The sequence below is a fragment of the Oryctolagus cuniculus genome, assembly GCF_964237555.1.
Source record: "Oryctolagus cuniculus chromosome 16 unlocalized genomic scaffold, mOryCun1.1 SUPER_16_unloc_1, whole genome shotgun sequence".
Classification (NCBI taxonomy): Eukaryota; Metazoa; Chordata; class Mammalia; order Lagomorpha; family Leporidae; genus Oryctolagus; species Oryctolagus cuniculus.
In genome coordinates this window covers 6,034,323-6,060,875 of record NW_027208201.1, presented here as the reverse complement: position 1 = coordinate 6,060,875, position 26,553 = coordinate 6,034,323, and the positions used below count along the sequence as shown (strand labels likewise).

At 39.6% G+C, this 26,553-nt stretch overlaps 1 protein-coding gene across 1 annotated transcript in view; it reads left to right on the top strand.

The window, feature by feature from the left end:
• LOC100347629 (vomeronasal type-2 receptor 116-like) overlaps positions 1–25,705 on the top strand; it is a 46,598-nt gene extending 20,893 nt beyond the window's left edge. Inside the window, exons 2-6 of the mRNA XM_070067614.1 lie at positions 12,706–12,772; positions 14,437–14,728; positions 15,951–16,757; positions 21,715–21,838; positions 24,792–25,705. Of these exons, the coding sequence (XP_069923715.1) occupies positions 12,706–12,772; positions 14,437–14,728; positions 15,951–16,757; positions 21,715–21,838; positions 24,792–25,705 (2,204 nt within the window). The remainder of the gene's footprint in view (positions 1–12,705; positions 12,773–14,436; positions 14,729–15,950; positions 16,758–21,714; positions 21,839–24,791) is intronic.
• The last annotated feature ends 848 nt before the right edge of the window (positions 25,706–26,553 follow it).

Below are 26,553 nucleotides of genomic sequence, written 5' to 3'. Positions count from 1 at the left end.
ATGCATGAACTACCGAAATCCATACTGGAAGTACAGAAAAATCTTTCTCCTGAAAATGAAATCTTAAGGACGAATCAAAATGAAATGAGGAATTTAATAGAACATGAAATTGAGATATTGAAGAGACATCAAAATGAAATGAAGAATTCAATAGAACAAATGACAAACACATTGGAGAGCATTAAAAACAGAATCAGTGAGATAGAAGAGAGAATATCAGACTTAGAAGACAGAGCACAGGAAAGTATACAGCCAAACCAAAGACAAGAAGAGTAATTAGAAATCTAAAAAATATTGTTGGGAATCTACAGGATACTATTAAAAAACCCAACATTTGGATTCTAGGAGTTCCTGAAGCATGGAGAGAGAAACTATTAGAAGGCCATTTTAGTGAAATACTGTACTTACAGTATGGACTTCTGTAGTTCATGCATTTGTTTTTGATAACTTCAAGATGTTCTATTATAAATTTTTTAAAATTCATATCTTGCATTTCTTCTATATCATCGTCTTCATAATCTTGTTCATTTAGGAATGTCATGATGTTTTCCTTGTTCTTGTTTCCTTGAATTCAGAATTTGTTTTTTGGCATTGTGGAGATATCTTTGGTTTCTTCTTCTTTATTTCCTCACTGTTGTGGCTTTTGTGGTTATACAATGACTCGATTAAGTGTACTGTCTGTTTTTGGTGAGTCTCTAGAGGCTTGTGTTGGGTGTGGCCAGAGAGCTCTGTTCAGTTCTGCAGGGTTAAGGTTGTATCAAAGGTGACACATCCAGGTTTGGCGTGGTAAATCTTCTCTCCCTTTTTTTATTCAAAAGGGAAATAATTCCACTCAGCTGAGTTCTTCTCCTTGATGGCAATCAGTGTCTGGGCACTAGCCCCAGTGGGTATAATATTTGTCTGCTCTATCCCAAGGACCACACACAGGATCTGTGCAGTCCTCAGTGTAAGCTCAGATTCCCCTGCAATGTCTCTCACTACATAGCCAAAGTTGCCCAAGTTTGTGGTATCTCCCAATGAGACTACTCAAGTCTCAGCCACACCATGATTTCTCCCACAAACACTCAGTTTATTTCTTTCACAGTTGCAATTAATAAGCTCCATATAGTCACTAGGTCTTAGTCTCCTGTTATTACTCCCAACCAGAGTCAAGTTTTTCTATTTGGCTGAGAGGGGCGTGGCCCTGAGCTGTCACAGCTGTTACGTATGTCCAAAATGGCACCTGCTCTATTCTCTCACACAGCTCTGTAAGGTGAGTGGAGAGAAAGAATAGTGTCTGTACCAGTCCCTTTTATTTTTTTCTCTCCTCTAGTTAGGCAGTGCACTTTCTTCCTTGGGACTTCAAGCCTCAATCCCTCTAGGCTCTCCCTGCCACTTTTCCACCAGTGTCTCAGGCTACTGTGGTTTCACCTCACCTCCCTTTCCAGTGCTGGTGCATAGATGAGGTGGCTGGGGTCCCAAGCCCTGGGTGCCTGTGCCCTCCATGTAGGTCCACTGTGTCCCACTAATTCCAGAAGAGTTTCCTCTCAGTATTTTTCCCTAACTCTTCCCTGAGACTACAGTATCTCCACTTTGATTAAACTATCTTTTCCCAAACTGTCTGTGAGCTCCTTCCCTATTCCACCATTTGGAGCCTTCCATCTGCAATGCATCATCTACTACTCAAATATACAAAATACTTAGATATAAATATGTTCAGTGTTGAAATTCTAGGCAAATATAACTTATACAGGTAAAGCCAGTATAGTAGTATTTCACGTGATATGACTTCATGATGACATTTCTTAATGGTTTGCTTTTTAATGAATATTTTCTTAAATATCCATTTCATAATTCATTTATTTTATATTAATTTTTAAAAAAGAAAGATTTTTTAAGAATAGGTAATTATGTTCTTTAATAATACTGAATGAGGGCGGAGCCAAGATGGCAGAGTAGTGAGGGCGCGCACCGATAGTCCGGGAAAATTTAGTTTAATAAAAGGGGAGGTACGGTAGCCTCAGAAAAAGGAACCAGGAAAATATTGCAGAGGAAACTCTTCTGGATCGAGTGGCCATGAATCGGAGAACCTAATGGGAGAACAAGGTCGCCCACCACGTGGAAGCCAAGCCGCGAGACCGAGCCGCGGAAGCCACAGGGTCTATGCGCCAGTGCTCGAAGGGGAGTGCATGCCACACAGACAACAGTGGGGAGACTTGGGACGTCCAGGGCTCCGAGTCCACACATTGGCACTGGAAGGGGAGCGGACCTGCGTGGAGAGCATGGGAGCCCACAGTTCGGGACACCAGCGGCAGACTCAACACACCAGCGCTGGAACGCGAGGTGAGCCGAACCTCAATAGCCTGAGACACTGGCAGGCAAGCGGAGAGAAGAGACTAGAGGGAACGACCCCTGGGGGGGGGGCGAAAGTTCACCAGGCTAACTGGAAGAGAGAGAGAGGAAAAAAAAGGTGACTGGTACGGACACGGGTTTCTCTCTCTCCGCTCACCTCTCAAGGGTGAGCAAGACAAAGAGCAGGCGCCATCTTGGACAGACGTCATAAGCAGAGCGACCTCAGGTCTGCACTGGCCCTGAGCCTAGCAGAAAAACCTGACTCTGGGCGGGGCGAATTAACAGGAGATTAGGACCTAGTAAATTTGTGGTGCTACTGAACTGAGACTGTGAAAAAAGAGACGGTGGGGGAGAGAACTCACGGAATTCACGTGAGCACTCTCCAGAGATGCTACAATTCCGTAACTTTGGCAACCCAGTGGGAGACTGAAGGAGAATTTGAGCCCACTCTGAGGGCCAAACAGATTCCCTGTGTGGTCCTTGGGAAAGAGCTTCCGATCTCTGGCTCCTGTGGGTATATCATTTGCCTGCTAACTACCTCCAACTTCGTTCAGCTGTGCAGAATAACTTCCCTTTTGAATCAAAAAAAAGAGAGAGAGAGAGAGGTTTACCACGCCTAACCTGGGAGTGTCACCTTTGGCACACCAAACAGAGATATCAGGCCACAACCATCTCAAGCCCTAAGGCTCCATCAAAAACAGATAGTCCACTTAATCTAGAGTCATAGTATAACAAGAAAAAGCACCACAGTGAAGAAACCAAATATCTCCAATATGCCAAATAACAAACACAAAAACCAAGGTAATAAAAACAAGGAAGTCACCATGATGCCCTCAAATGAAAAAGACACCCCAATTCAAGATTATGAAGATGATGACATAGAAGAAATGCAAGAAGCAGATCTCAAAAAATTGATAAGAACATTAAGAAGTTCTCAAAAACAAATTCTTGAACTACACAAATCCTTAATGGACAAGATAGAAAATCTCTCTCGTGAAAATGAAATATTAAGGAGGAATCAAAATGAAACGAAACAACTAGTACAACAGGAAACTGGGATAGTGACTGAAGTGAAGAATTCAATAGATCAAATGAAAAACACAATAGAGAGCCTTACAAACAGAATGGGTGAAGCAGAAGAGAGAATATCGGACTTAGAAGACAGAGAACAGGAAAAGATACAGTCAGACCAAAGAAAAGAAGAGGAAATTAGGAATCTAAAACATATTGTCGGGAATCTTCAGGATACTATTAAAAAACCCAACATTCGGGTTCTAGGAGTTCCTGAAGGCATGGAGAGGGAGAAAGGATTAGAAGGCCTTTTTAGTGAGATATTAGCAGAAAATTTCCCAGCTTTGGAGAAGGACAGAGAAATCCTAGTACAGGAAGCTCACAGAACCCCTAATAAACACGACCAAAAGAGATCCTCACCACGACACGTTGTAATTAAACTCTCCACAGTGAAACATAAAGAAAAGATCCTAAAATGTGCAAGAGAGAAACGTCAGATTACTCTCAGAGGATCTCCAATCAGACTCACAGCTGACTTCTCATCAGAAACTCTACAAGCTAGGAGGGAATGGCAAGATATAGCCCAGGTACTAAGAGAGAAAAATTTCCAGCCCAGAATATTATATCCTGCAAAGCTATCATTTGTGAATGAAGGTGAAATAAAGACTTTTCATAGCAAACAGAAATTGAAAGAATTTGTTGCCACTCGTCCAGCCCTGCAAAAGATGCTTAAAGATGTGTTACACACAGAAACAAAGAAACACGGTCATCAATATGAAAGAAGGTAAAGGAAGGAAACCAAGGAAGGAAAGCTCACAGCAAAAGATCACAGGGAATTCAAAGCATATATTAGAACTTACCTTTGGCAAATGGCAGGGCAAAGTTACCACTTATCATTAGTCACATAGAAGGTGAATGGCCTGAACTGTCCAGTTAAAAGACACCGATTGGCTGATTGGGTTAAGGAACAAAACCCATCTATTTGCTGCTTACAAGAAACACATCTTTCCAACAAAGATCCATACAGACTGAAAGTGAAAGGCTGGAAAAAGATATACCATGCCAACAGAAATGAAAAAAAGAGCGGGAGTAGCCATCTTAATATCAGACAACATAAACTTACCACAAAAACCATTAAGAGAGACAAAGAGGGACACTATATAATGATTAAGGGATCAATTCAACAGGAAGATATAACAATTATCAATGTATGTGCACCTAACTACAGGGCACCGGTTTATCTAAAAGATTTGTTAATGGACTTAAAGGGAGATTTAGACCCCAATACAATAGTACTGGGGGACTTCAATACTCCACTCTCAGAAATAGACAGATCATCCGGACAGAAGATCAACAAGGATACAGTAGATTTAAATGACACTATAGCCCAAATGGATCTAACAGATATATACAGAACTTTCAATCCTACAGCTAAAGATTTTACATTCTTCTCAGCAGTACATGGAAGCTTCTCTAGGATTGACCACATACTAGGCCATAAAGCAAGTCTCAGCAAATTCAAAAGAATTAGAATCATACCATGCAGCTTCTCAGACCATAAAGGAATGAAGTTGGAAATTAGCAACTCAGGAATCCCTAGAGCATACGCAAACACATGGAGATTGAACAACATGCTCCTGAATGAACAATGGGTCATAGAAGAAATCAAAAGAGAAATCAAAAACTTTCTGGAAGTAAATGAGGATAACAGCACAACATACCAAAACTTATGGGATGCAGCAAAAGCAGTATTAAGAGGAAAGTTTATATCAATAGGTGCCTACATCAAGAAATTGGAAAGGCACCAAATAGATGAGCTTTCATTTCACCTCAAGGATCTAGAAAACCTACAGCAAACCAGACCCAAATCTAGTAGGAGAAGAGAAATAGTTAAAATCAGAGAAGAAATCAACAGGATTGAATCAAGAAAAACATTACAAAAAGTCAGCCAAACGAGGAGCTGGTTTTTTGAAAAAATAAACAAAATTGACACCCCATTGGCCCAACTAACTAAAAAAAGAAGAGAAAAGACCCAAATCAAGAAAATCAGAGATGAAAAAGGAAACGTAACAACAGACACCACAGAAATAAAAAGAATCATCAGAAATTACTACAAAGACTTGTATGCCAGCAAACAGGGAAACCTATCAGAAATGGATAGATTCCTGGACATATGCAACCTACCTAAATTGAACCAGGAAGACATCAAAAACCTAAACAGACCCATAACTGAGACAGAAATTGAAACAGTAATAAAGGCCCTCCCAACAAAGAAAAGCCCAGGACCAGATGGATTCGCGGCAGAATTCTACCAGACATTTAAAGAAGAACTAACTCCAATTCTTCTCAAACTATTCAGAACAATCGAAAAAGAGGGAATCCTCCCAAATTCTTTCTATGAAGCCAGCATCACCTTAATTCCTAAGCCAGAAAATGATGCAGCATTGAAGAGATTTACAGACTAATATCCCTGATGAACATAGACACAAAAATCCTCAATAAAATTCTTGCCAATAGAATGCAACAACACATCAGAAAGATCATCCACCCAGACCAAGTGGGATTTATCCCTGGTATGCAGGGATGGTTTAATGTGTGTAAGACAATCAATGTGATACACCACATTAACAGACTGCAGAAGAAGAAAAACCATATGATTATCTCAGTAGATGCCGAGAAAGCATTTGATAAAATACAACACCCGTTCATGATGAAAACTCTAAGCAAACTGGGTTTGGAAGGAACATTCCTCAATACAATCAAAGCAATCTATGAAAAACCCACAGCCAACATCCTATTGAATGGGGAAAAGTTGGAAGCATTTCCACTGAGATCTGGTACCAGACAGGGATGTCCACTCTCACCACTGCTATTCAATATAGTTCTGGAGGTTCTAGCCAGAGCTATTAGGCAAGAAAAAGAAATTAAAGGGATACAAATTGGGAAGGAAGAACTCAAACTATCCCTCTTTGCAGATGACATGATTCTTTATTTAGGGGACCCAAAGAACACTAGTAAGAGACTATTGGAACTCATAGAAGAGTTTGGTAAAGTAGCAGGGTATAAAATCAATGCACAAAAATCAACAGCCTTTGTATACACAGACAATGCCATGGCTGAGGAAGAACTTCTAAGATCAATCCCATTCACAATAGCTACAAAAACAATCAAATACCTTGGAATAAACTTAACCAAGGACGTTAAAGATCTCTACGATGAAAATTACAAAACCTTAAAGAAATAGAAGAGGATACCAAGAAATGGAAAAATCTTCCATGCTCATGGATTGGAAGAATCAATATCATCAAAATGTCCATTCTCCCAAAAGCAATTTATAGATTCAATGCAATACCAATCAAGATACCGAGGACCTTCTTCTCAGATCTGGAAAAATTGGTGCTGAAATTTATATGGAGGCAAAAGAGACCTCGAATAGCTAAAGCAATCTTGTATAACAAAAACAAAGCCGGAGGCATCACAATACCAGATTTCAGGACATACTACAGGGCAGTTGTAATCAAGCATGGTACTGGTACAGAAACAGATGGATAGACCAATGGAACAGAATTGAAACACAAGAAATCAACCCAAACATCTATAGCCAACTTATATTTGATCAAGGATCTAAAACCAATCCCTGGAGCAAGGACAGTCTATTCAATAAATGGTGCTGGGAAAACTGGATTTCCACGTGCAGAAGCATGAAGCAAGACCCCTACCTTATACCTTACACAAAAATCCACTCAACATGGATTAAAGAACTAAATCTACGACCTGACACCATCAAGTTACTAGAGAACATTGGAGAAACCCTTCAAGATATTGGCACAGGCAAAGAGTTTCTGGAAAAGACCGGGGAGGCACAGACAGTCAAAGCCAAAATCAACTATTGGGATTGCATCAAATTGAGAAGTTTCTGTACTGCAAAAGAAACAGTCAGGAGAGTGAAGAGACAACCGACAGAATGGGAAAAATATTTGCAAACTATGCAACAGATAAAGGGTTAATAACCAGAATCTACAAAGAGATCAAGAAACTCCACAAAAACAAAACCAACAACCCACTTAAGAGATGGGCCAAGGACCTCAATAGACATTTTTCAAAAGAGGAAATCCAAATGGCCAACAGGCACATGAAAAAGTTTTCAAGATCACTAGCAATCAGGGAAATGCAAATCAAAACCACAATGAGGTTTCACCTCACCCCAGTGAGAATGGCTCACATTCAGAAATCTACCAAAAACAGATACTGGCGAGGATGTGGGGAAAAAGGGACACTAACCCACTGTTGGTGGGAATGCAAACTGGTCAAGCCACTATGGAAGTCAGTCTGGAGATTCCTCAGAAACCTGAAGATAACCCTACCGTTCGACCCAGCCATCACACTCCTTGGAATTTACCCAAAGGAATTTTAATTGACAAACAAAAAATCGGTCTGCAGCCTAATGTTTATTGCAGCTCAATTCACAATAGCTAAGACCTGGAACCAACCTAAATGCCCATCAACGGTAGATTGGATAAAGAAATTATGGGATATGTACTCTTTAGAATACTATACCGCAGTAAGAAACAACGAAATCCAGTCATTTGCAACAAAATGGAGGAATCTGGAACACATCATGCTGAGTGAAGTAAGCCAGTCCCAAAGGGACAAATACCATATGTTCTCCCTGATCGGTGACAACTGACTGAACACCAAAAAGGAAACCTGTTGAAGTGGAATGGACACTATAGGAAACGGTGACTTGATCAGCATAGCCCTGACTGTTAATGAACAACTTAATACATTATCCCTCTTAGTAGCTTTTTTGTCTGTTCTACTTAATATGACTGGTTTAATTCTGTAATTAATACACAGTTATTCTTAAGTGTTGAAAATTAACTGAAATGTGATCCCTGTTAAACATAAGAGTGGGAATAAGAGAGGGAAGAGATGTATAATTTGGGACATGCTCAAGCTGACTTGCCCCAAATGGTAGAATTAGAAACATACCAGAGGATTCCAATTCAATCCCATCAAGGTGGCATGTACCAATGCCATCTCACTATTCCAAGTGATCAATTTCAGTTCACAATTGATCATAATGAAAGGACTAAGAGTCAAAGGGAGCACATAAACAAGTCTAGTACCTGCTAACACTAACCGATAGAATAAAGGGGAGAGTGATCCAACATGGGAAGTGAGATACTCAGCAGACTCATAGAATGGCAGATGTCCTAAATAGCACTCTGGCCTCAGAATCAGCCCTAAAGGCATTCGGATCTGGTTGAAAAGCCCATGACAGTATTTCAGGCATGGAAAGCCAAGACACTCTGGCAAAAGATCTCTGCGAGTGAGATCCCAGTGGAAAGAACAGGTCTTCAAAGAAGGAGGTACCTTTCTCTGAAGGGAGGAGAGAACCTCCACTTTGACTATGACCTTGTCTAAACAAGATAAGAGTCGGAGAACTCAGAGGGCTTCCATAGCCTTGGAAACTCATGACTGGAGCATAGGGAGATTACTGATGCCATAGACAGTAGTGTCAATTGGTAAAGTCAACAACAGGAGTCACTGTGCACTTACTCCTCATGTAGGATCTCTGTCCTTAATGTTCTGTGCATTGAGATTTAATGCTATAATGAGTACTCAAACAATATATTTCACTTTGTGTTTCTATGGGGGTGCAAACTGTTGAAATCTTTACTTAATGTATACTAAACTGATCCTCTGTAAAAAAAAAGAAAAAAGAAATTATCAACTCCCAACTTGACTCTCACTGGGATTAAACATTACAATAGGTCTGATCTGATTTCATCATCATTTAAAAAAATCATCTATTATTTTTCACTTTATGTTTCTGTGTGAGAGCAAACTGTTGAAATCCTTACTTAATATATACTAAGCTGATCTTCTGTATATTAAGATAATCAAAAATGAATCTTGATGTGAATGGAAGGGGAGAGGGAGTGGGAAAGGGGAGGGTAGTGGGTGGGAGGGACGGTATGTGGGGGAAGCCATTGTAATCCATAAATCATACTTTGGAAATTTATATTCATTAAATGAAAGTTAAAAACATAATAATACTGAATGATGATAAAATACTCAAGCGATCTAAGGGCTTTGCTAATGAGTACACCCATCCCAGATTCTTTCACACATATCACTGCCAAACATAGAACACAGTAGCTTTGGAGGATTCTGGGCTGGAAATTGATTGTATTTCCTAGGTAACTCAGGTTATGCTATGGTAAAATATGAACCCCAAAATTGTGAGAGATCAAAGCAGTAAAGATTTACATTAGTTTCAGAGTGAACATATAACAGTGGTTTCTTAAGAGAGGGGGTTGTGTCCAGCGCCATGGCTCAATAGGCTAATCCTCTGCCTGTGGCACAGGCACACTGCGTTCTAGTCCTGATCGGGATGCCGGATTCTGTCCTGGTTGGCCCTCTTCCAGGCCAGCTCTCTGCTGTGGCCAGGGAGTGCAGTGGAGGATGGCCCAAGTCCTTGGGACCTGCACCCGCATGGGAGACCAGGAGAAGCACCTGGCTCCTGGCTTCAGATCAGCATGATGCACCGGCTGCGGCGGCCATTGGAGGGTGAACCAATGGCAAAGGAAGACCTTTCTCTCTGTCTCTCTCTCTCTCCCTTATTGTCCACTCTTCCTGTCAAAAAAAAAAAAAAAGAGTGGGGGGTTGTGCTCCCAGAGACCTGGAGAAAAGATGAGGGGAAGACCACTGTCCTGATGATGCTATGTGCAAAGTTCATGCCTTCTCAGTTGGAATCGCAAAACTTATACAGCCTGTGGGAATCTTGCATGTGTTCTTCCATGCTCTTAGCAAGGAGTAACTCTCCTTAAAGCAAGGGGCATGTGAAATGTGATCTTATCTGTACTCACAACAATGGAATGCAGCATGGGGATGGCCTCATCCACAACAATGTTCCATGTTGTTGCCATGATCCACACTGTACCCCTGTGAAGAAGCATTTTTCCACAATCTGTACATTGACAAGACTCTACATCATCATGTAATAAGCGCACATTTGCAGAGGAAACTGATGCTCCTCTTGAAAACAATAACACTAGTTACTGGGGAAGCCTTTTCTTCACACATTATAGATGTATTTGTCTGGATTTTATCCCTTTATTATCTGAATACATCACTAACATGTACAATATATTTAGGACTCGTATATGCATGTACATAGCACAAACTCATTAATTAAGCTAGTTGGAAAAATTAAAGTCTAGGAAAAAGGCAAATAACCATATGTAAAAATTAACATCAGAAATTTATTTCACCCTCTAATTTTTTTCTATTTTTATTTATAGTAATAGGACTTGAAAATATCTGTGTCCCTACTTATAGACAGTCCTTAGAAAACAAGTGAATTTTTCAAGGGATTCCAAAGATATATTCCTCATATATCCTAAATTAGAAATCATATGACCCAGAAGGCAAGAGTTAGATCAAACTATAAATAATTTAAATATAGTCAGAAGATTTGGAAGTTTTATTTTTGGTCATACCCAGATTCTCATAATATCAAAGAAAATCACACTCTCATTAAATAGTCCAAGGGTAGAGATGTAAAATAATATAAGTAAATATACATACAATTGCATTTATAAACTGTATACATTTTTGTAAGTTTTGACCTACCAGATAACACAAGGTGTCTTTAAACAGAAATTGTGAACTCTGATAATCTGTGGATCGACTTGTATTTGTTGAATCAAAAATTGACCTTGAATTTCATTTATTCAACTTAAAAACAATTTTTAAAAAACCTACACAAAAATCACAGTAACCTATCCATCCATGTTTTGCTTATGTTATTGAAGAACTACGATTAGCTTCCATAAAGATGCATCCAACCATTGCCACTCTTGCAACTACATTTATTGATCGAGTTAAATCAATCACCAATTTGTTGTAAGGGTGCATGGACAAATGTTTTTCATCATTTGAGCTCATGTCACAGTGGCTACCATACTACAAACACAAAAACTCAGCTTCTACCAAAAAGAAACCTTGACGATAGGGAGATTGAGGGAAAATAAGGACTGCTGAGTACACTTGCATCCCCCACATCTCATTGAGTGCTCTCTCTCTTTCCAGTTATGACTGTCCTACAGCTTCAGCACTTCCAAGGAAAATCCAATTTACAAATAGTGTTTGGGATGATATATCCTTCCATGATCAAGACACCTTGTGGCAAACCATGATATCCAGAGTGTGTGGATTTTCCTCTGGGTCTTGGGTAGTTGGCTAAAACTGGAGTTTCTCTGCAAGAGTGCATATGACCAAAGCTTGTTCATCAGTGCAGAGATGATAGAATGGCCTACTGCATTTAAGGAGGTGTCGTTCCGTAAGAAGAACCAGAAACAGAGGGAGGTGAGAAGAGATGAAGTATGAACCTTTACTGTATTTTGATGCACTATGAACACAATTAGTTTACACAAGATGATGTATAATGGTAAGTTCAGGGATGACCTACTGCCCTTCTCTGGGTGTGTTGACTTATTAGCAATTCATGAAGCCCGTTTCTCTGTTAAAGTACTATGGGCTGAGAGATATTAGGCAGAGCCATGAAGAGACTTTTGGGGTGCACATATGGTCATCAGTGGCAAATGTGACCTTTCACCTTCTTGATGAATGGTCATGTGGAATGATGAAACTGAGTGTGTTTTTTTTAATTCCAATGTTAATTCTTTCTACAGTTGCCAAATGCCTCAAAACAGTTGACTGGCCTAACAATTCTTGGCCCCTGTGCACACAGCTTTACAGAGCTCTGTCCCAGCAATGCCCTAGGGAGCAATGAGAGTCCAAAGCATGTTTTCCAAAGCTGTTTTTCCCCATAATGGAGAGTGGCAGGTGCATAGCCTCAGGGCAGGGTGATGCCATGAGTTCCTGGATGGGAAAGAAATGAAGCAATAAAATATATAAAAGCCAGAGCTCTTCTTATCAAAGGGACATTATGGCAAGGCCTCAGCCCTGAGACTCTTTTGATATTTCTTCCTTGTGATTCTGGTTGTGTCCCTGTGTGACTCAGTAGTTAGCACATATTGTCTACAGCTTGAGGGCATACAGAAATACTTGCATCAGTTGTGCCCTACATAAAAATCTGGTCTCCCTACAGGGGTTGAGGCAACAGACATAATCAAAACAATTTTCTCTTAATATGAGCAAAGACTTCAGCCTTTAACTTTATGTTGGGTTCACTTGACATGTTGTTTTCTGTGATTTTTCTCAACATACTCCTGAATTCCCCATACAGTTCACAGGACATACCTCCCAGGAACTGTTATAATTCCATGAGACCAAGTGTCTACAGAGATGGAGTCCTGGTACTGGGTGGGTTTTTCCCCCTTTACTTCCTAGAACCAGAATCAAACATGATCCAGTTATCTTTTTTATCCAGGCCAATGGATAAAATGGAGACAAACAGGTAAGTCCAACATTGATTTATGTGTCAATTGTGGTTCAGACTGTGAGAGAGTGTTTCCTTCTATCTGTGAGTGGTTGATTGCACTTAAGAATTTTGAAAAAAGAAATCATATACAGAAGCGGCAGGAATGCAAATCAATGAATCAATGAAAGCTGAGTTCCTTCCCTTCTTTTGCTTTTTGCAACCTTCCCTTTCCATTTTCTGCTTGCTCTCCACTACTGCAGAGTGTGAGAAACAGACATTTTGTATTCACTCTATTGATCTCACCTCCTGATCAGCCTCCAAGAGTCTTGAAATTAATGTGCAGGGACTTAACTTAAGACCCGGCAGCCTTCTATATGGGGAAAGAAGAAGTAAACTCATCAGCTTGCAGCTGACAGCAAGTGCTATGAGTGAATAAAAATCACCTTATAGGGGAATTAATTGCAATTAAGCAAAATGATAAAAGTAAGAAACACTTCAAAATGTTTCAAAATGTAATGTTCTTATTTTTCATTCAGATAAGTTAAACTAAGTATGGAACAGTTTTCAGTAGCATATTTTTTGATGGTTATACTTAGTGTTTTATAAGTAAACACTGTTTCTATATAAAAAGCTTTTGAAATCAACCATTTACTGAATGGAACAAAATTTGACTATTTTTTGGTAAAAAAGCAAAGTTTCAAATTCTGTAAGAATAATACAAAATTGTGTGAAACTTGAGAAAAATGCACTTGCCCTAAAATCAAACACTGCCATTTGCAAAATATGTAGACATAGTGCATGAATGTAAATCATCTTGAAATGACAATCTAACAACTTCAACATTCAAACACATGAATCAATGCACCTAAACAGCAGATAATCGCATAAATTTATTTAATCCCACATAATCTATTGACAAATATGTATTTTATTGACACTCAAATTACATTTGAAATATAGAAGTAAGGAAAAATTTCAAAGAAGAGTCAAAAAGCTATCCACTGTGTGAAAACAAAACATCTACACTCTTGTTCAGGTAACATTTGAGAGCCATTACTAATACCAACAAATTATAATTCTGCATAAGTCATGCAGAAAATGTTAAAGAATAAAAAAATGAAATGATAAAATAGAATTCAGTGATGTGGAAAACAGTGTATAAAACTAAGGTGAACATTGTAAATATTCTGAAATTTCACATTCTGAAAAAAATGCTCTTTTTCAAGGCAAATATATTTGAACAAAATTGCTTCTGTGAATGATGATACAGGGAAATTACAGAAAGGGCTCATGAAAATGGCTTTGGTGAATAGATTAGAGATGTTCCCAAATGATAAAATGACTGATAAGCCAGATGGCATTCAACTATTTCAGAAGGTACTGAAAATAGAGATGTTTGCCTCTTGGGTTCCACCCCTAAGTAGAAGTGAAATCCCATGTTGGGACACATCAAGGCTTTTTTTTAAGGGATTGAGTAGATGAATGTGATCATTACAAAATTTGCTTCAGAGGAGTCCAAAGGGGAATCCCACAATTTCCTAGAGCCCTTGGAACCTCACTCACATTTCCTCCAGTTGCCAGAGCTGAGACACCACTCAGTAACAGTCTGAGTCTGACCATTGCTGCTTCACGGCATGGCTGTGGTGTTGCTCTGAATTCCTTGGTCTCACCCATCTCCCTGATGTTGCTCCTCTCTTTAGGTGGCTGTGGAAGAACTACCAATACGTGCTGGCCTTCCGCTTTGCTATCCAGGAGATCAATAAGGACCTCCAGCTCCTCCCCAACCTGACCCTGGGTTTCCAACTCTACAATTCTGTTACCAGTGGCCAGTTCACCCTGAGGAGCACTCTGCACTGGCTGACTGGAAAGCACCATCTCATCCCTAACTACACCTGCCAGACACAAGGCAAGACGGTTGCCATAATTGCTGGAACCACATCAGCATTTTCGGCTGAAATTGGGACAATGTTGGAGCTATACAAAACCCCACAGGTAAATGGGTTGTGAATTCTTGTGAGAAATGCTTCCATCTCCCACCAGACCTGTGACATCTAAGGCAAGGTCCTGTGGAAGCCAAGTGACATAATCCAGTATTAGTTGAAACAGACTTTGGGGAATTCCTTGGATTGTGAGAAAGGGAAGGAGCAGTGGAAGGTGAGAGCCTCAGCCCAGATCCACATCTAGGGCCAATGTATCCATCCCCACCTGCTGGGAATGTTGATTGTTGACTTTCAGAGAAAATACACACAGCAAAGAGATATCCTAGGATGACTGCATGTTAGATATGCATATATAAAGACCTAGGACAGTACTGTCCATTTGGAACCCACTTAGGACAATGGCAGTACCAAAGATCATCAAAGAGTGTTTGGGACTGAGTTAGATTTAGATATTTCACTCTCTCTCTTTGCCCAGTCCTTCCTTCCTCACATTCAGCAGATTCCTTCACAGGGCCTCCAGTTCACTTTCCATGTTCTACTCAGACATTTCAATCTTAGTGTGAGTTTCATGGACGGAGAAACGAAGACGTAGGTAGACAGTGTACACCCCTTCACTAGTTTAATCACCAAATACTGACTATGGTGCTGGTGCTGATTGTCCTTCGAAAACCGAGGGGCCTGGGACTCAATTCCAATCTCCCAAGTAGGTGTCAGGAACCCAATTACATAAGCCAATTAATCTTCTACCAAGGGTCTGCATTCACATTCCCAGGACTTTTAAAGGAGACCCACTTCAAACAAGTAGCAATCTACACACATCACCAGCAAGCTCAGACAGGAACGGTATAGAAAAATTCTTTGTGAAAAGCAATTTTAACAAAACTCTGAGATCATAGGTGAGTGTATTCTTCAAGGCAATTTAGGTTATGCAAGCAAAATTAATGAAATTCAAACTATCAAGAAATCAACACAGTAAAAATTATCTCAGAGGTAACATATAACACCAGTTTCAGGGGGAAATTTTCCACATATGACATGGGGTGAGAAGTGCGAAGGACCAATGTCCTGGTCCAAAATCCATGCACTCTTCTTCCCTCAAATGAATATGAAGATTTACAGGTATCTTACACATTTTTGCATGCTGTGAATGAGGATATCCATTCTCATCCTGAAAGCAATAAGCATTGAAGCATGGATTTCTCTGAACTCAGATGATAGAACGTGGTCTTCTCTACCCACAAACCTCAGATCATCATGATTTTCTTTCCATTCAGATCACATACGGTCCTTTTGATCCCATGCTAAGTGAGAGAGACAAGTTTCCATCACTCTATCAGATGGCCACTAGTGACAGCTCTCTGGCCTATGGAATGCTCTCCTTGCTGCTACATTTTGGCTGGATTTGGGTGGCGATCTTTGTATCTAATGACATGAAAGGAGAGCAGTTCCTCCAGGATATTGAAGCTGAGATGGTAAAGAAAGGTGTCTGCTTGGCCTATTCAGTAAAGCTCCCTGACACTAAGTCAAGGTATGAAGAAACTGAAATCTCTTTCCTAGAGGGGATCCGAATTGCATCAGCAAATGTGCATATTCTATATGGTGATGTGAGGGGCCTCTATACCGTGGAATTTCTAAGCAAATACTATTTAACCCTGGGGAAGGTGTGGATCATGGCTACAAAGTGGGAGATAGTTGTGAAGGAGACAGACCACATGCTGCACTCTTTTCATGGAGGCTTCTCATTTTCACACCACAAGGAAGAAATCCCTGGCCTCAACCATTTTGTCAAGACAGTGGACCCTTCCCACTACCCAGAAGATTTCTTCCTCAGTCAACTATGGCTTCATGCTTTTCACTGCTTACCTCCTGGGTCACTTTGTGGAACAATTGGAGTCTGCCCACCAAATGCTTCCTTTGAGTTTTTCCCAGGACGCATTGACATGCTGACCATATCTGACTCCAGCTATTTCATCTACAATGCTGTGTATGCAGTGGCCCATGCCCTCCATAAGATGCTTTCAGAACAAATAGAAAAGAGTTCTCCAGGAGACACATCTCAACCTAGTATTCTTCCATGGCAGGTAAATGTCTCTCAAAACAGGATATGCATTGCACTTCTGATGGCATTCTCGGGTATTTCTATTGTAGTACCACATGACCGTGTTTTCATGCTGAGATTGGCATGATGATTAGTGGGCTCTTTCACACCACACCAGGCATAGATACACCTTTAATTGTTGTCTGTGTGTGGAGGAATTTTTATCTGCTATCGAACACTTAAAAAACATTTCCTGCTATGGAACTTGCTGAAAATATTTAAAAACAGTATACATACTTAGAAATGCACTTAAGTCTACAGATAAATAGTTTTGGTCATCTGATCACACTGATAACCAACACCCAAATATACAACATAGTATTTCTAGTACCCAAATGAGCTCCGTATCCCCCCCACTCAATTTCTTTTTTTACATGTGAAAGAGGAGCATATTGTCATTAACAAGATATGATCCAGTGAAGCAATATTAAAATTACATAGCCAATGATCTGACACCACAGAATTTTATACTCTATATATTAACTAGGACAAATAAAAGAAACATGATATTTTTGTAGTTCAGGCTTATATAATTTACTGTAATGACCTCCAGTTTTAAATGTCAAGATTTCATTCTGAATCATGTCTGAGTAATATTCAAATATATATCACAATTCCTTCACCCAGTCATCAGTTGATGGACATCTAGATGGTTGCACTTCTAAGGTATTGCACATTGAGCTGCTATAGAATTCTGAGTGCAGGCGACTCTTTCATGTGTTGATGTCATTTCCTTTGAATACATTCTCAGGTGTGAGACTACTGGGCCATGTGGTAGAACTAGTATTGGTTTTCTGAAAAATTCCTCTCCTGTCTTCCATTATGGTTGTACCAGCTTACAATCATTCCCATAAAATGTACTGGGGTATTTTTTCCAGACCCTCAGCAGAATTTATTTTTCAAATTTTGGATAATATTCATTCAAAGTGGGGCAAGTGAAATCTCACTTTAGTTTTTATTGGCACTTCCCTGATGGTTACTGGTCCTGAGCATCTTTTCATGTTTCTCTTGACCATTTTTATTTCATCCCTTGAAAAATGCCTGTTCATATCTTTAGTTCACTTCTTAACTAGATTGTTTGTTATGTCGTTGTTAAGTTTTTTGAACTCCTTATACAATCTGGACATTAATACTTTCTTGGATCCATGTTTTGCAAATATTTTCCCCCATTCTGTAAGTAGTGTCTTCACTTGGATGAGTGTGTCTTTTGCTGAGCAGAAGTTACTTAGCTTAATGTATATTGTTGCCTTTATTGCCTTTATTTCTTGGATTTTATCCAAGAAATTGTTGCCTAGGTAAATATCTTGCAGTGTTTCCCCTATGTTTTCCTCTTGTAATTTGATGGTTTTGGTTTAAAGCTTAAATCCTTGATAAATTTTAAATTGATATTTGTATAGGGTGTAAGGTAGCAGTCTGATTTCATATCTCTAGATGTGGAAATCCAAATTTCCCAACACCACTTGTTGAAGAACTGTCTTTTTCTTGGGAATCAATTTAGCTCCATGTAAAATTTTCAATTCATACTCAATAATGACAGATTATAGAAGAATAACATTATTCACTGTAGGATGAAATGCTATAAAATACCTTAATAAAGCTCATTACAAAGACTTGGAAGAAGGAAATGATTAAAACTACTCTTTTGTTTGGAAGGATTGCAAAGCTAGGAAATATGGACTATCATGTATCCCACAGCAGCTAAAAATCTATTTGGTTATAATATAAATATTCCCTGTAATCTCAAAAGGTAGCTGTATTCTCAACAAAAAATAGTCAAAGTGCAAAGAGAGAAATAAAAGCCATGGAACAATAAACTCTACTGAGGTAAAAAATGTTATATAAATAAACTACACATACACAGCATACGCATTTTTGTAAGTTAAGAACTACCAGCGGCAGCCAGAGATGTACAAGCAGATTTGGTAAAATGTTTATTTAGAAAAATTATGCTTGGATTTCTAATTCATTGAATTTAATTCAACTGATATTATTTTCAGTTTTCTTAAACTTTTAAAAAATTATTTCAAAATCAGAATTACTATGAGAAAGAGAGAGGCAGAGAAAAGAGGAGACAGATCTAGCATCTGCTAATTCACTCCACAATGGCTGCATGTACCAGGATTAGGCCAGGTCAAGCCAGGATGCAGGAGCATCAGTTGCTCTCCTACATGAGTGCAGGGTCCCAAGCACTTGGAACCTCAAGTGCTGCTTTCCCAGGCACATTAGCAGAAAGCTGAATCAGGAGTAGAGCAGTTGGGGTTTCCATCGGCACTCACAGGGGTGCTGGGAATTGTGGAAAGTGGCTTGACCTGCTGCACCACAAGATCAGCCAAAATGTTGTTAAATTAAAACAAAATTTACTGATATAAAAGAACAGATTTCATGTATTTCATTGATACAATTTTAAGAAGATAACCATCCTTTCTTCCTTTCCCTTCTCAGTCCCCCCTTCTTCCATTCCTTTTTTCCTTTTAATTTTTGCAACAACGTAATTTCAATTTACTTTAAATCACAGAGTTAATGCCTCACTAATCATAATGTTCCTCAAATGAAAAGTAGAAAGATAACTGCTCCAAGGAATTTACACAAGGGTGATAAACACAAATCAAAGCCTGAGATGTCAGTTTCATTTTTATATATTGTGTTTTTTTTCTTCTATTCTATATTATATAGTACCCATCACCAAAACACACTTATATATTCTATTTAAGGAATTGGTATATTTCACTATGCATAATGGTATCCATGTGAATCTATTTTTTGCTAAAGAGAGAATTTCACTTTTTGGTGGGGAGACAGGGTCAAAATTTTAAAAGTGCACACAAGTGCACTCACAATAATCAAGATATTTTGCATATAAAGTCATGCTATAAAAAAGTCATGCTATTCTCATGTGGAAGAAGTAAGATGAGCTTTCCTAAACCAATAACCAATCTTTCATGGTCAGCAACCCTGTGGGACTCATCCTGTGATTTCTCTGTTTAGAATCAGATGCTCCCCATCACTTTAATAGGGGGGAGGCAGAATTCCCCACACTTGAACCCATGATTTTTTTAATGTATTTCACAGGTAGAGTTATAGACAGTGAGGAGACAGACAGAGAGAAAGCTCTTCCTTCCATTGGTTCACTCTCCAAATGGCCGCTATGGCCGGCACTGCATAGATCCAAAGCCAAGAGCCAGGTGATTCTTCCCGGTCTCCCATGAGGATGCAGAAGCCCAAGCACTTGGGCCTCCTCCACTGCTTTCCCGGGCCACAGAAGAGAGCTGGACTGGAAGAGGAGCAACTGGCACTAGAACCCAGTGCCTATATTGGATGCTGACACTGCAGGAGGATGATTAACCAAGTGAGCCATGGCGCCAGCCCCAAACCCATGATATTTTGATCAGTCAGAAAAAACAGCCTCCGCCCAATAGAAACCCTGAGGATACACAGGAGGCAAAAGAAGGATTTCTAAGTCGTGTGCACCTCCACCTCTAATCTGAATGTTCTCTCTCTTTCCAATTGTGCCTCCCCTCCAGCTTCATCCACTTCTGAGGAAAATCCAATTTACCAACAGTGCTGGGGAGGATGTTTCCTTCCATGAAACGAGACACCATATGCCACACTATGATATCCACAACATTGTGAATTTTCCTGCTGGATTTCGTTTGCTGATTAAAATCGGGGAGTTTTCCCCTGAGTGTGCACGTGGAGAATCCTTGGTCCTCAATGAAGAGATGATAGAATGGCCAGTTGCATTCAAGGAGGTGTGGATCCATGGGAATATTGGATACATACAGAGGGCTTGATGAAAGTGTGGGAGGATATTATGTGTGAGAATTTACATAAGCATTCAATTCTCAATTCACATATTGGCTTCAAAAGATATGGTGTTCCTTACACATATATGAACCAGTGTGTATTAGAAGTGCATGTTTGGATTAGATATTGTTGTTTTTCTCTGGGCATGTTAATGCATTCCTAGGTTGAGTGACTAGAAAGAATGTTAAGAAATAGAGATAGAGATCAATACTTAGACATAAAATTACTAAATGTATGTCACTACAAATTCTAAAATTTTATTTCAACTTTTTATTTATATAATGTGAAAAACTGCATGTATTACATGTATATTTATAAAGATAGTGATATTTTCATCATTTAGTGAGTCATTATTATGTTTTGATGCAGTACGAACACAGTAAATTATGAATTGACCATTTGTAGAAAAATTTCTGATTTTCCTTTGTCATTGTGGGTGCTAATCAGTTCAGTTTTTTTTTTTTTTCTGAATACTACCTCACAGCTGTGATCAAAAATTTTATCATCATTGTGCTGTTGAAATACCCCAGACAGTTTTGCGGGTAATATTTATAACTATTGTGTGTTATATAACAAATGCATTGGCAGTATCAGGAATTGATGCCCTCCCTGGGTATAGAAGTCCAGAAGTAGATAGATGCACAATCAATGGATTATTACATTTGTTCACCTTTTCTTTGCAGGCTTGTCTTTTTCTTAGTAGTTACTATCAGAAGTGTATCTAGTCATCAGGCTTTTTGAATATTTTTCTGGCATATAAAATCTTCTACTCAATCAAAGAAAGAGGCGTGTAAAATAGTATCAGACATACACATTCTAGAAGAATTACCACATAAAAAGTTAAACTGAAAATATTTCAGAGGAAGCAATTCAATAAAGAGACAAATGCCCAGAAGCATAGATCCAGTGATGAGCAAAATTAAACCCATCAGGTGGCCTCATAATATTTGGTAGGCAGTTGACAAACCTGGAATGAGCATCTTAGAAACTCCAATTGGATGTCTAAATAAAATCAATAAGATACAGCCTGAGGAAGACATAGTGATGACCTTGGGGTGAAAAGGCAATTAGAGACATCCTATCACAGTGCCTAATGTCATGCAAAGCAATGACCATCACTTCTCTTTCCCCATCAGACTCCTCAGTCTTTGTGTAGCCAAAGGTGTGGTCCAGGATTCAGGAAAATGCCACAGGAAGGAAAACATGTCTGCTGCTATACTTGCGTTGTTTGTCCAGAGAGAGACATTTCCAATCATACAGGTAGAATACATATAACTTACCTTGAGAACTCTACCATCTTAACTATTTCTTGATAAAAAGGAAACCAAGAATATTTGCGATGAGATAATAGTTTTCACTCACTATTTCCATACCCTTGTTGTATGCTCACTATTGCCATCTCATTATGTGTAAGCTGTTTTCTGGAGGTGCTAATCATCTCAAGCTCAACTGTGACACTGATTTGATCTGGTATCCTTCTTTTCGATCCAGCACTGAATGAGACTCTCTCAATCTGAAATCTAAAGAAGAAATATAATATTTGTATTTGTTAAGGCTCTGTATGGTTATCTAGAAGTCTTGAATTCAAAACTTTTTCATAGACAACTGAAAAACAGGGAGCTAATCCACATGAATTGTGATGGGAATATTGTATTACTTTCTGTGCTACATCTTTGACATGGTGCATGCTGTTCAGTACACAGAATGAATGACACCACTTGTCCTTTATGGATATACAAGAAGAAGAGAAAAAATAAGCTGAAATATAGACACAAATATCAAATTATATATCAAAGCCAAATGTTTGAGAAATGTAAAAGTGTACTAAGACTCATTAGTAAATAGTTCCACTGTTCAATGTATAATAAATATGTTTATAATAATTTGAATTCTTCCAAAATAATGTTTCAATTCACATCATCTTAGCTCTAGAGATATTTTGATTTCAGTATCTTCAAACATTCTATACAGAGTTTCCAGTATGAAGAAAAGAGAAAAATGACTTCAAGTTTCAGTGAAAATATTCAACATGCAGTAATTTAGTGAAAGAAAGAAAACTAAAATATCATGCACTGACCCATTGTACAATATACACTTGCCTATATATTCCTGGTGTATCTCCAAGATAGGTGCCAGATGTACCTACAGATTCTATGAAAAGTAAAGGGAACACATTGAAAAGAATTGGAGGAGAAAATTCCTCTAAATTTTTGCAAATATTTATATTCTATTTTTTTTACAAAATAATTTATTTATTTGTTTGAAAGTCAGAGTTGAAGAGAGGGGGAGAGCATAATAGAGAGGGAGAGAGGATACAGTGAGGATCTTCCATCAGGTAGATTCACTCTCCAGATAGCTCCAATGGCCTAGACTGGGCCAGGCCAAAGTCAGAAACCAGGAGCTTCTTCCAGGTCTTGCAGAGGCCCAAGCATTTGGGCCTTCCTCTGCTGGTTTCCTAGGCACATTGGCATGGAGATCGTTTGGAAGTGCAGCAGTCAAGACATGAGCAGGCACCTGTTCAGATGCCATCATTGCAGGCAGTGGCTTTAACCACTACATCACAACTCCACTCCCTGAAGCTTGTACTCTTGCATGAGTACCAAGGATAAAAACAGAGTAGGACTCTTACTGCAAGTATAGCTCAACTAACACCATTTTCTTTCTTTCTTTCTTTCTTTCTTTCTTTCTTTCTTTCTTTCTTTCTTTCTTTCTTTCTTTCTTTCTTTCTTTTTTTTACAGGCAGAGTGGACAGTGAGAGAGAGACAGAGAGAAAGGTCTTCCTTTGCCGTTGGTTCACCCTCCAATGGCCGCTGAGGCTGGCATGCAGCGGCCTATGCACCGTGCTGATCCGATGGCAGGAGCCAGGTACTTCTCCTGGTCTCCCATGGGGTGCAGGGCCCAAGGACCTGGGCCATCCTCCACTGCACTCCCGGGCCATAGCAGAGAGCTGGCCTGGAAGAGGGGCAACCGGGACAGAATCCGGCGCCCTGACCGGGACTAGAACCCGGTGTGCCAGCGCCGTTAGGTGGAGGGTTAGCCTAGTGAGCCACAGTGCCAGTCCACCATTTTCTTTCTTTTTAAAAAAGGTTATTTTATTTGAAAATCAGAGAATCAGTGAATGAGAGAGAGAGAGAGAGAGAGAGAGAGAGAGAATCTAATTGTTCACTCCTCAGATGGAACAATGGCCTGGGATGGGCCAGCAGGTACTGGGAGCCAGGAGCTTCCTTTTGGGTCTCCCACATGGGTGTTGGTGTCACAAGTGCTTGTGGAATTTTCTGCTGCTTGTTCTAGGTGATTAGCAGGGAGCTGGATTGGAAATTCATCAACTTAAACACAAAACAATGTCCATAAGTGATCTGGCATTGCAGTTGGTGGCTTTACCTACCATGCGACAACACCAACCCTATTTTGGTTTGTACAATTGAAATTTGATTGAAAGAAAGAAATATTTTCCAACTGGCCTGTTCTTAATGACTTCTTTCATGCTGTAGCAGTAGAAGTGCATTATTTCAAGTGAGACAATGTGGTGTCTAACATGCTGTTCACATGAGCTATAATGGTGAACAAGCCATAATTTCAAGTTAACAAGAATGCCTAGTTGTCTTTGAGTAACATGATGAAAATACCACTTATTTCCATAGAACCACAGAATGACAATCAGCTACAGTTCCCATCTATTCAACCTCAGTATCACAACATTTATATGGAAACATGGACAAGATGAATCCATGTAGGAAATTAGGAATGGAGGTCCCAGGAATGAAAGATCATTTATATAGGTCATTTCCATTTGAGGATAAGGAAGAAAATCCTTAAACCTGATGATCCCAGATAAATATTCTAACCCATGTGAACAAAGGATTTCTCCAGAAATGACACTGAGGACTGTAGAGAGGAGGGCTGGGAAGAATCCAAGCCCATATGAAATATAGAAAATTCCTCATTGTTTAGAAATTAAACACTGAAAAAAATCTCTGACAGATAGGATGAGAACACAGAGCCCCATGTGCTAAGGAGCTAGTTTGAATGAGTTTCCTCCACCTGCAGATGAGCATTCTGCCTTGGTTAGGTGCACAGAAATACTTTAGTGTTTCTTGGTATACATCACCCCAGGCTGAATTCACCATGAAATTGCAAAGGTGAGCTTTTTCCTTAACAGGGAAAAAGGAGCAAATTGTTAAATGGAAACACAGAGTCTTCCTTTTCCCCACAGATGCAGAGCAGTGCATCCCATGTGCAGATCACGAGTACCCAAACATGGAGAGAAACTGCTGCCTCCCCAAGCTGGTGACCTTCTTAGCCTTTGAAGAATTCCTGGGGATGGCCCTGGCCTGCATGGCTCTGTGTTTCTCTGTCCTAACAGCTGCCGTCCTCTGGGTCTTTGTGAAGCACCGAGACACTCCCATCGTCAAGGCCAATAACAGGACCCTCAGCTACATCCTGCTCATCGCCCTCCTCCTGTGCTTCCTCTGCTCCTTACTCTTCCTTGGCCGTCCCAACACAGCCACTTGCCTCCTCCAGCAAATAACATTTGGTCTTGTGTTCACAGTGGCTGTTTCCGCTGTGCTGGCCAAGACCATCACTGTGATTCTGGCCTTCAAAGCTCTGAAACCTGGAAGAACGATAAGGCGGTTATTGGTATCAGGCACTTCTAACTTCATCATTCCCATCTGCTCCATGATCCAACTGGTTCTCTGTGGCATCTGGTTGGGAACCTCTCCTCCCTTTATTGAGGTAGATAAACATTCTGAGCACGACTACATCATCCTGGTGTGCAATAAGGGCTCAGTCACTGCCTTCTACTGTGTCCTGGGCTACCTGGGTTCCTTGGCCCTGGCCAGCTTCATTGTGGCTTTCCTAGCCAGGAATCTGCCTGACACATTCAATGAAGCCAAGTTTCTGACCTTCAGCATGCTGGTGTTCTGCAGTGTCTGGGTGACCTTCCTGCCTGTCTACCACAGCACCAAGGGGAAGGTCATGGTGGCCGTGGAAGTCTTCTCCATTTTGGCCTCCAGTGCCGGGCTCCTGGGCTGCATCTTTGCCCCCAAGTGCTACGTTATTCTCATAAAACCTGATAAAAATTCTTTGAAAGCTTTAAGGAACCAATGCACTTGTAGGAGACCCTAAAATATTTTTCTCAATGGTTTCTCTACATTTTCAAAGTTTGTAAACAAAAACCAAATTGGTAGTAGATTTCCAACATTGTAAAATAAGCAAAACTAAAAAAAACATTTTTGTTTAGGTATTTGGCCTAGCAATTAATTAATCTTGTCCCACATGACAGTAGCTAGGTTTGTGATTTGGTTCTGACCCCTGATATCAGATTGCTAGGATATTAAACACTTTGTGTCCCTGTCAATTTTTTTCCTGGCTCCTGGCTTCTGGACTCAATCCAAGATAAACCACTATGGGAAATGAGACGTGAAGTAGTGAAAGGTTGGACTCTCAAACATCTCTCTCTTTCTCTCTGCTTCTCTCTCTCCCTCTCAAAAATGCAAAGCAGGCTAGAAATATTTTCATATAACTAAAATGAATCACTGTTTAAAACCTAAACAAAGCTGAGCATCAACGTATAAATAGCAATTACATTTCATATGATAGGGCTATCCCTGAAAATATGCAGAGTAATTAATTTCATCTTTGTTTATTACGTAGATACCATATATGTTCTTATTTGTTGTTTTAACTTTTCTTTAATTAATAGAAATTTCCAAAGTACAGCTTTTGGATTACAGTGGCTTTTCCCCCCATAACTTCCCTCACATCCACAACCCTCCAATTCCCAGCACCTCTCCCATTCCATTCACATCAAGATGCATTTTCAGTTATCTTTATATACAGAAGATCAATTTAGTATATAATAAGTAAAGATTGCAACAGTTTGCACCCACACAGAAACACAAAGTATAAAGTACAGTTTGAGTACTAGTTATAACATTAATTCACAGTGTACAACACATTAAGGACAGAGATTC